The 11,727-nt window shown below is 33.1% G+C and overlaps 1 protein-coding gene across 14 annotated transcripts in view; it reads right to left on the reverse strand.

Moving 5' to 3' along the window:
* Positions 1–11,727, reverse strand: part of VEZT (vezatin, adherens junctions transmembrane protein) — a 57,878-nt gene that overhangs the window by 15,483 nt on the left and 30,668 nt on the right. For 8 of the 14 annotated variants that reach the window (XM_006914600.3, XM_025048656.1, XM_015591503.2 and 5 more), the window contains 5 exons: positions 10,220–10,395; positions 8,072–8,347; positions 5,255–5,404; positions 3,653–3,800; positions 707–1,038 (listed from right to left, as the gene is read on the reverse strand). In XM_006914600.3, coding sequence (XP_006914662.1) covers positions 707–1,038; positions 3,653–3,800; positions 5,255–5,404; positions 8,072–8,347; positions 10,220–10,395 — 1,082 coding nt within the window. The remainder of the gene's footprint in view (positions 1–706; positions 1,039–3,652; positions 3,801–5,254; positions 5,405–8,071; positions 8,348–10,219; positions 10,396–11,727) is intronic. The other 6 variants (XM_006914601.3, XM_025048657.1, XM_015591502.2 and 3 more) reach the window with 1 other exon arrangement.

Genomic DNA, 11,727 nt, shown 5'->3' on the forward strand with positions numbered 1-11,727 from the left:
TTATCATCTCATTAAATTCCTATGACCTTCCTGATTACCAACACAACATGAACCCAGCCATTCATTTGATCCAATACTACATAATAAGTATCTGTTACAGGAAAATTTTGCTGGAATAACTGGAACTTACATTTTACCAAGGCAAAGTACCAACAATATCATGCAAAGTATAAGATCAACAAATATAAACTATGGACCCTACATCTTACTATTCAACCGGGGCCAACAAGCTTGCCCTATGTTACAAAAAAAGGCCCAATTTGCTGTAATCTATTTAGAAAAATAGCAATATGCTATTATTCAATTACATATAATACTATCTCTTATAATTTCCTGTTCCAGTGCTGGCAGATATTTCTCTTAGATTGCAGGTTCCAGTTTAACAGCCCTACTTAAAGAGAGTTAGAACAAGATCATTCCTCGTAAACTTCTCCACTGCAGCTCTCAAATAAACATCTGCTTTTGTACTATCTTCCTAGGTTTTGTTGAATTCAGGAAAAGAAAAAACTATAAATGACTCCCCCAAATGATAGTACCTACAAATCAGTGTTTCTCTGCTACATTTGTAGCTATAAACCATCCTTTGTGCTGCATGTCTCAATTTTGCTTCTTCTTTCTAGCTAGGACACAAGCCAACAATCACAATGGCACAAAAATGAAGCCTGCTAATCACAGGGACATTTCCTTATATGGCTTCTAAACTTACTCATTCAGTAATGCTTTCAGATGGAGCTGCAAGCTGCGTACTGCTGTGTGAACGTTATTCAGTTCTCTTGACTTCTGTTGAGTTTTGGATAAACGCTGGGGTACTGACTGGTGCTGAGTTTCAAAGTACCGATAGAACTCATAGCTGCGCTTAAGCTCTTCCAAGCAGGCAGAATGAGCATGAGGTAGACCCTGAGTCACATCAGATACAATACGATGAGGCAAAAGTGCTGGAGTAAGTAAGGGTCCAGGAGGTGCATTAGCTGTAGAAAGTAATAGGGCGAACCGTCTGAAGAACTCTGAACTCTGTGCCACCCAGAGTTGGAACAAAACCTAAAAAAAAAAAAAAAAAAGATTAGATCAATAAAAAATATTAGCTGACATTCAAAACAAAGTACATATTTAACTTTTGTTTTATTTTTTCTCTTTGCTGCCTATACTTAAGCAGAAAATACAATTCAAGATTTAACAAGCTTTTAAAAACAATATATCAAAATCATAAGGAAACAGGGAAATCACTGAGATAGCCTGATAACAAAAAATAATTTTAAAAGGGAATGAAAAAATATAACCATAATTCTTTCTCCAAATCCTTCTTAAAGAATAATAGCTATTACCACTTTTGGTACCCATTATACAACAAGCCCTCCAGTAGGTATTTTGTCTGTCTTCTCATCTAATCTAACACCTTTTAGGACAGGTATGGTAACACTTTTTAACATATGAGGTTTTAAGTTCAAAGAAGGTCAAATGGCTAATCAGTGTCAGGGCTAAAATATAAGCCTAGCTCTGCTTGGTTCCAAAGTCCCTGCTTATTCTTCATTAAGAATATCTCCCAAATTGTCCTTTGAAAATAACTTTCCATTATACAGTAAAGTATGGTCATGGTATTAAATTTGGAAGTAAATGGAATTATTTCTCTAAAGTGCTACAAGTAGCTATTGGTATCTTAGTATGCTCTCCCAGAAACAGAGTTGTGGCCATACTGTATCTGCATTTACATATCCTGGTTGTTTCACTGGTTTTAACAGACATTTTTCCAAATTTTTATAAAATCTTCATAAGCAAGTTGTAGCTGCTACACAATGGTTCACCACGTGGATTTACCATAATTCATAAATCATAATTCATGCAACCATTCCTTTATTGCTGTATATTTAGGCTGTGTTCCATTTTCACTATGATAAAGCTAAAAAGCAACCTGGTACATAAAGCTTTACTATCTTTGGAATCATTTCCTTAAGAAAGATTTGCAGAAGCAGAATTACCGATTCAAAGCGTGTATCATTTTTAAGGTTCTGTGTGTGTCAAACTGCATTCCGAAACACCTTTAGGGAACTAAGGAAACCTGTAAGAAAACCTGCAGCAGCTTGGGTAAGAGATGATGGCGGCTCGGACTTGGAATGGTGGGAAGGGACATGGGAAAAAGTAGATGAGTTTAAACTATATTTTGAAGTTACAACTGCTATAAAAATCTGACAGACTGGATTTGAGGGGTAAAAAGATGGGTAAGATGGATGGTGCCTAGGTTTCTTCTAGTTTAATAAGTTGTGTGGTGCCATTTACTGAGATGGGTTAGAATGAGGATAAGAATAAGTGAAAGCAAATTTCAAGTAACAGTAAGGAAAAAGTAACAGGAAATTTAAACATTTACATGGATCTGAAAATTTTAAAGATATAGAAATTTATAGTCTCAAAACAAAATGGAACTTGATAAATATGCTGCCAACTACACTCATACTAATTTTCACGGTATCAAGTGAAGTTTTAAAGACTAGAAACAAAGAAATATCAGTTTGCTAAATAAATACTGAAAAGGAATTTAAAGATGTTTGGATTGATCTCTTAAAAATACTACTGGAATCTTACTGCATACACTTTTGTAACATGCGCTAACTTATGTTTTTCCACGTTATTTTTTTCCTACTACTAACTCCAAAATGGTTCATCGAATGAATGTACCACAAATCATAGCAATCTCATATTACTGAACTGAAATAATTTGTCTCCAATATTTGCTGCCATAGTAATATCATGAGCGTACTTTGAGTATATCTTTGGTTACTTCCTGAGACGGATCTGCAAGCTTAAAATTGCTGGAGTAAAAGGTACACGCCTTTGTGAATATTGGTATTCACTGCTCAAGTGAAGCAGTTTATATTTTTATAGCTGGTGTGAATAATGAATAATATCAACTTTCAATACCCTTGGCAAAATGTTTACTTATTATTTTCATCTGCATTTCTTTCATTACTAATAAAATGGAAAGTTTTATATTTATTGGCCATTTCTATTTCTTGTTTTGTGAACTAGCAGTTCACACACCTGACCTATCTTCTCCAGGTTTCACACACCTGACCTATCTTCTATAGGTTTTACATACCTTAGTGCTCTTTATATAGAAAGAATTCAAGCCCTTTGTTGTCAATCACTGCATTTTTATCTGAGCCTGTTTACATTTAAAGTACATAGCATTTGAAGTTTAGAAGTTTAATTCTTATGTGCTCAAATATATCCTTTTATATGGCTTTTCATACATGAAAAAAATTCTTGTCCTAAACAAGAATTTTAGAAATTTTCCAAGGGAAGATGCAGATCTTTTAAGTTCCTTACTCATGTTTATTGAAACAAATGTCTAGTAAATAAAATGACTCACTTTGGTTTCCTATTAAAGTAAACTCATTTATCTCCAAACTCTAATTTAAGACAAGAAATACTTATGGTAAGAATTTTAAATATTTCGATATCAAACTATAAAGATCTTCTATCCAGTCTTCATGATGCTCTCCGCTTTTAAAGGCACAGCATCAGAAAAGCTATTACAATAACGGTATTCAGTAAACAATGAAAGGGAAGAGGTGCACCATTTGTGGTCAGAAAGCACAAGCACGACCCAAATACACCTGTCTTTTCTTCTGCCCTACCTTCCCTTCCACAAATGGATTACCTTCAATGCAGGCAGGCTGAAGCCGTCTGTAAGGTTATGTGCTTCTTCTTCTGAAATCTGCTCTTCACTAAGTCCAAGACCCAGCTCCTTAAAAGGCACCACACAGATGTAGTTGGTTATATTGTCACTCTCAGAGTTCAGGGGGTAGGTTAAATTAGGTTAAGGCAATCAACAAAGCCTTTTCATTAAAGCATATGCTCAATAACTAGTCACCAAATGAATAACTATACTTGACGTTCACATGCCACACTGTCGCGTCTCTATTTTTTCCCATTATCTATACTTCCATCTACTTGGAATGCAGACTCTTATATCCTTAGGCCAACTCCTTCCTACTCATTCCTTAAGGGTCAACTCAGGTGCCTTCTCTGAATGCACAGGCCAAATACTCTGTCCTGCTATGTTAGAAGGCACAACTATATTATGAACTAACTATATTATGAACACCAGCTTATCTATTGACTATATTAAAAAGTCTTTAATAAGTAAATAGTACAAGTTTTTACTCTGTCTTCATAGCCCATAACAGGCAGGTATTTCGGCAGTGGGGGAACTAAATGGACAAGTTCCTGACTAAAATTGAAATGCTTTCTCTCAATTTCCAAAGAGGTAGTAGAATATAGTAAATATATATAGAAAGAAAAAGTTTTATTCATAAGTCCCAGTAAGGACACCATTTTATCTCTTTCAGTTGTGTAACACTGAGTAAATCACACATAAAATGGAGATTGTATGTAGTCTTCTCATAAAGTGGAGATAAGAAAATTTATCTGGAAAAGTTTGTATAAAGATATACTGATAGGCTATAAAGCGCTATAAACTTTAAGCATTATATATTATACAGTACTACAGTACCCAGCATACTGAAGGTATAGTCTTTGCATTCCATTTACTTTTAATTTATTTATGAATCTTAACTAAAATAATGATCTTATAAACCTTCATTTCCTGACTAACAGAATTTCCTGATTTAGAAAATTTAAGTGACTGACTTATTGTCAGGTAGTCTTTGACTGCTTATTATAAGCCAGATACTGTTTAAGCACCTTATATGCACTAACTCATTTGATTGCAACAAAAATATGGTCAGGAGATTATGTTATTATTGCCATTTTAAAAATAAATAAAGCAAAATACAAAGAGTTAGAAACCTGCTTAAGGTTACCGTGGCAGTAACATACAGCCAAAATTTAAATGTAGCCAATCTGACTCTAGAGACTATTTTTTTGAAAGGGGAAGGATTTCCTGTTTCCAGTTTGTTTCCACGTCATGACACAAATTTGCCACGTTCAGGAATTTAAAAAAATGTCAGACCTAGCAAAGCTAGGTTCTTTTGACTTTATTCTTTGGATCAGTAAAGGGAGGGCCTTCAAGTTTTTTCTTTGTTAAACATGAGCCACATGGGAACAGAAGAACTATCTTCCTGTCTGTTATTGTTGGCCCCCTTGGAATGCATTTCCAGTTTTAAAATAGAAGTGATAATGAAAATTAGCTTCAAAATAGGCAATCTGTTTATAGTTAACTTTTACAGGATTCAACTATAATATCTATATTCGGGACCCCCGAAACATTGCTATTCTTACATATAAAAGAAAAGGATATTTTTTCAGCATATATAGGGTCGCTAGCCTTGCTGCTTGAAAGTTGGCTCTTACAGTTCTGTAGACAGCTTTCCGAAGACCGATGAGATGCTGACTGGGATGCTGTCCAGCTTTATTAAATGAGCAAGCAGCACTGACCCTGTCAAGCAAACTTGAAAAGTAAAATGTGATACAACTGTACAGGTGTTCTAAAGTTTTTGTTCCCTAAATCCACAATTCTATTAAACTTAGAAAAAAATTCTTTTTTCATTAAAAAATTATTATAAATATCCCAACTCAGGTCTCATAAATAGCCATTTCCCTGCTACATATATAGCCACCAGAAAAAAAAGACAAATGAAAACTTAAAATCTTAAAGAGTAAAGGCTTCCTCTTATATAGGGAAACAAAGAATTTTAGTTGAAATATAGTAGAAATACAGAAATATTTATGTAAGAAATTGTAACTTTTTTATATACACTACTTGCTAGAATATACTGAACTGGTACTATACATTTAGTTTTAAAAACCTGTATCTACAGTAAATATGAAAGCCTTAATTATAAACACTTTCACATTCTTAATATCTGTTTACATATGTTCATCAATCCAATTTTTGGTTACTTGCACAGAACAATACAGAAATGCATTCTGTACATTCATAAAAAATGACTTACCCACCTGCTGCCACTGGCACTTACCTACTCAAAATGAAGTAGGGGGACGCAGAAAGATAACAGGACCAGTGGCCAACAGGGGAATGCAAGTAGAAAGGCAAAGTAAGGGTTACTATGCAGCAGCAAAGCTACTCTCAAAACTGTTCAAGAGGAAGCACATTTCATAGCACTTCCCAAAAGATAAATGGGGAACACCTATATGTAACAATGACATATAATATATTTGCTTTTATAAGTGAAGTTAATAATAATTAAATATTACATAGGTATCAGATAATAGTTTTTTTTCCCCACTTAACCAGTAACCTCTCCTAATAGCAAAATGAAATATTGGAATTTATAAATTTCTTACACTAAAACTAAAATTTTTTAAACAAGACATCTAACTCAAAACTTAAAAAATGTTAAACCAAACTAAAATATATTTAGGCATTAAAAATCTATATATAAAAAAAGAGGACAATGATTAACAGGCTTATTTTAAAATAAGGGAATGAGGTAGAGAAGGGTTAAATTATTTGCTAGAGAGGGCAAATTGCAGAAGAACAAAAGCACTCATTTTTAACACATGGCACTATTGTTTGTGATCCATTTTATTTACTAAATGAGTTTTAAAAACTAAAAATATTTCTAAAAATATCATGATTCGATTTATTATTCCTCATAATTTTTTTCAATCAATTATCCTGTTTGATGAAGACAAGTGAAGCACAATTTTCTCCAGCATTTCTTCTGCCTGTCTGCATCTGAATAGATGCCTATTCTATACATATTGGTAAAAACTGGCCAATGACAAAAGGTAGAGAATCCTCTATACACGCCTAAACATTAATTGGACACATATCCACTTTAGTTAACCAGTCAGTCCTTTCAATAAAGTCCTGTGCAATCCAAGAATGAAAAGTAGCATTTACTGACTCTTATGTTTTTTAACTTTTAAAACTTGACACTCAAACCACTTAATTTTTGCTAAACTCTATCATCAAGAAGTGGTTTTTAACTATAACGGAAAGACAAATATTAACAGACACTGAGGACTGTTCCATTTTGAACAGAGCAGAAAGAGAATAAAATCTCTTATGTCTCGGGATTGTTTAAATACTGTTCTAGAACGCAACAGAGCGAGAATGCGATGTCTACTGGAGGTTCTTCCACTTCCCTGTTTCATAATTTTCCAGATACAGCTAACTGAGAGCAATAATTATTCTTTACCATATACTTACTTTCTCCCACCTACAGATAGCAAGGTTATATGTTACATAAATTATTGAATATACGACAGTACAGCTGTCATCTGTTAGTGTTTAGCTGGCAGCCTAGTGTACTAGAAACAAGCTTTAGAGTCCGATGAAATGGACTTGAAAATTTGCTCTACCATTTATAATTGTACGCCTTTAGTTGTATGCAAAATTGCGTAGCATAGTAAATGGAACATAATTGGTGCTCAATAAATACAACTTTCCTTTTATTAATAGAATAAATAGCCTATTTAGCCTGTAGCTTAATACATTTACAATTAGACTGGTGAATATTTAATTTCCCATGGGACTGTGAAACATCATTAATTTGTATATTCTGAGAGTATCAGTGACATAATACCTAATAACATTTACCCATATTATTCTTTTTGGGGTGATAACTTTGAAAGTTATATAAATGTCTAATCACCATGTTTACACTTGAAACTAATATAATAATGTATGTCAACTGTATTAAAAAAATTTTTTAAACAAAAAATAAAGAGTATTATTAATACATGACAAGATTTTTCAAAATAAATTCATGTCAGATATATCTCTCATTTAAATCAAGGAGAGAGAGCATCTGACGGAATAAAGGGAACAAAAGCATTTATTGGGTAACTTTGCATGCTAGGTTCAATGTTATTCTCTTTACATATATTATCTCATATAATCACATGGTAACAGAAATATCTCAAAACACTATGGTTTCTCAAAGTAGATAAACAGAATCATACTACATATTAAATCTAGCATATAATGTATATATTTCTTCAATTAGCAGTTAATAAACTTTAGTATGTGGTAAACAGAAGCTTACTTTTTTCTGTAAATGCAACACAGAAAAATAAGTAATAAATATCTAATTAAACTATGTAGCTGAAAAGAACTATTTAAAAACAAAATGAAAAATGAACTCACAGTGTAAATCCTCTGGAAATGACTTCAGTTTCTTGTATGAGACGTAAAGCTTTTCTCACAAGGTTAGTAAAAGCTCGGCTATTTGTTGCTGTATCTTCCAAACGGACATTGTATTTTTTTAGGGTTACTTGTAGTTTGGCTGTCCTCCATAATCTCAAAGCTCTTATGATCAGATAAACAAATAGAATCACTCCCCATACCAGCCAGGAAGATAAAATCCACCGAGTGGGAAGCATAATGAGCAAACTAATGAAGGCAAATAGCATTGAGACATCCCTATAACAGAGAAACCAAGAAAATGATATCCATAAGATTAGAGAAAGATGAGTTACTTTAATCAGTAATTTAGGTTTACTAAAATAGATAAAATGCTAGCTTCTTTGTAATATATATCTTAACAAATATATTAAAAAATTATGTGAAATAATTATAAAATATCTAGCAGACAGACAATGGTGCATAGATATTAAAATCTGAGCTAACAAGTTTAGGTAAAGAACATAAGAAATAGGTGCCTTCTCAAATAAATTTATTTTTAAGATACGGACTCTTTAACCTAAAAACAAATTAAAAACCCAATTTTACAGATTTAAAAATCTAATCTTAGGAATTTAAAAGTGAAAATACTTTAATTTTGTTAATTTTAAATATTAAAATATTTTAATATTCAAATATATTATGAATTCCTTTTCCCTAAAATCGGACTTTAATTATTTGAACAGAAACGTATATCTCAATAAAATAAAAACATTTTTCCGATTAGAAATAATATATACTTGATGAGTAACTGTTTCAAATAAAGTCATCTAATTTTAGATACCATCACGAATTTGGAATAAGCATATCTATACTGCAGATCATGATATGGACAAGCTAAGTGCTTTTAGATTGCTTTAACTGAAGTGAAAATTTAACTGAAAAATGAAATTTTTTTTTCTTAGGTCAATTACAAACCTACAGGTTAACATACATCTTTTAAGCAATGAAGGCTTTGGTGAAAATGTGTATATATAAGAAAGAGTCATATAAGGGAAAGGTATCCGAAAAACAACATCAATACCTGAAGACAGTTATAGTCAAATCACACAGAAAATCATATGTAAGAATGCTTCTTAATAAATATTTGCCTGCCCTAATTTCCCTTGGAGTCTTTTACTTTTAAACAATTCTAGTAATATCATAAAGCGAAATCTCATCAAATACTTATATGCTTAATCACCTTTGTGGCTAAAAACCTGAAAGTTGTAAAATTCTTAAAACCTATGGTTCCTTCTAGTAGCTCTTTAAGTTCTTATATTTTTAAAGGATAAGATGCTTTACTTCATCACGATGATGTGTGAGTGATACAGATTTGGAAAACATCATACTTCGCTGTCTGTTACAATATGAAGCAGTTGTCAGTGCGACAGGAAAGACAGGTGAATTCAGAACACTGGGGGCAATGAATGTAATTGCCTATATAACTTGAACAGTTTGAGCAATGACTTAGCTTATTTAATAAACTCACACTTTAACAGGTAGAGGACATTAACAGTTCTGTATATATAATTCCTTCTTACTATTCTTTTTTTTTTTTAACCCATTATGGCCTGTGACTTCATTAGACCCAAATATTTGAAGTGGTCAAAAAGTTTTAGGACAGTCTGAATCATCAGACTATGTTCCCTATGATCTCTTCTTAGCCAACAAACCAAGAGGTGACTGTTTACCTCCATGTCCCATCCTACCCTTGTTGTCTCTACAATGTGATTATGATATAATCTATCGATTGCAAAAAAAACCCATGAAGAACTGCCTAGGCCTGCATTCACACAAGTACAAAGGTATATGGCTAAGGGATTCTTTTTGGTACATGTTACACCTGTTTGTTGGGCTGTTAAACACAGAACTAATTATACTTAGTTGAAAGTACATAAAAATTGTATTGAAATTTTTTCCCAGCTTCGCTTTAAATAGTATTTACTTTAGAAAGGCACTTTTTTTTTTTAAACCTCTAGTATATCATTACATTAATTACAATGCAAAATGTGTGGAATGTTTACAATGCCTTTATAAAGCATTGTAACGTTAGATTTCACAGCGTGACATTAGATTTCCTCTGCTATTACTCTGTATGTAAGCAAAGGATAGATGTTTTCTGGACAGTACCAAATGTTAGGGGTTGCCAGGGAGCGAAGTGTTGGAAGGTGTCCATTTTCCTGTTGTTGAGGTTGCCCTGCAGACAGGATACTGGGATCAAGCAGCTCAATCAGTTCCACATCCTCTTGTAACAGGACTTCCTGTTGCAGGATGGTGTGTAGTGAGTCGAGTCGGAATCCAATATCCTTGCCATTAAAAGACCGGAAGAGAGGTATTAATACATACATTATTTTGTATTAAATGGCAAACTCTTAATGTGCTAATAAAATTTAGAAGTGTTTATTTTCAGTATAGACTCTTAAAAAGAAGAAACAACAGTCCAATCTATCTTCAGTATGATGTATGGGGTTTTCACTGTAAATGTGAGACAATAAAGAATGAGGTGGACATTACTGAGCCACCAGATATGAAATATAAATGTTTAATAAAGAGATTTGAAGTAATTATAGATTAATAAGCCTGCCTAGTTAAGCCCAATTAAATTAAATTAACTAAATTGCTGGAACACAACATGGAAAATATAATCCTATATCATAAGATGCTGTACCTGGATACTGTAACAATATAGCTAATATTTAAGGATTATGTCAGTGGGGTCAAGGCCTTCTAAAAATGGACATTCAGATATTAAAAATACATCATTAAGGAATGTAATGCAAAACCATACTAACATGTGCACAGCATTTATAGTTTACAAAATGCTTTCACGTATACCAGCTCATTTATTCCTCCTTCCTTTCCTTCTATCTATCAAGAAATATATATATACGCCAGACACCATGTTTGACACCAGGGACGCAAAGAAAATGAATCAAGACATACAAGTCTCTACTCTTGAAGAATTCAGTTTAATGAAGAGCAATTCAAAGTAAACGGTTAACAACACAATGTGGAAAGAAGTACAATGAGGCATACCTAGGGTATTATGAAAATGACATAGAGGGACCAAAACTTGCAACGAAGTCAGAAAAAGTGAAAGAGGTGGTGCCTGAGCTGAGTCTTAAAGTATGAACAAGAACTGACTAGATGAAAGAGTTGGAAGAGTGGGATGAAACAGAATAAAAGCTTCTCTAAAACTGCAAGTCATCGATATCAGTTTGAGCAGCGTGTATACGGTAGAGGTGAGAGATGAAGTAACCATGTTCGAGCAGACAGGTTAATTCTCACAGAATCCCTGTCACGTATCTTTATCCTCATCTTCATTCTAGAGTCGAAAACTGAAGCCAAAAGAGATTAAATAACTTTCCAGAATTCTGATTTCAAATCCTAAGTCTTTGGTAGTCGATTTTGCTTTCCTGTATATAGTCTGCTCTATCAGAAAATTTACACTTTTCTTTTGTATTAAATTTAAGAACAGAGTAACCGAATTGTAAGATAAAAAATAAAGGGAACTTTTTAAGGACAAGGCCTTTATCAATTAAAGTAAAAGTTAGGTGTAGGGTTGGAAAGCAGTGGGTTTGCTCTTCTTAGTCAGGTAAACACTCCTGTACTGCAGAGTCCAGCCCTAGGTGATCAAA

Source organism: Pteropus alecto, unplaced genomic scaffold (genome assembly GCF_000325575.1).
Source record: "Pteropus alecto unplaced genomic scaffold, ASM32557v1 scaffold94, whole genome shotgun sequence".
Classification (NCBI taxonomy): domain Eukaryota; kingdom Metazoa; phylum Chordata; class Mammalia; order Chiroptera; family Pteropodidae; genus Pteropus; species Pteropus alecto.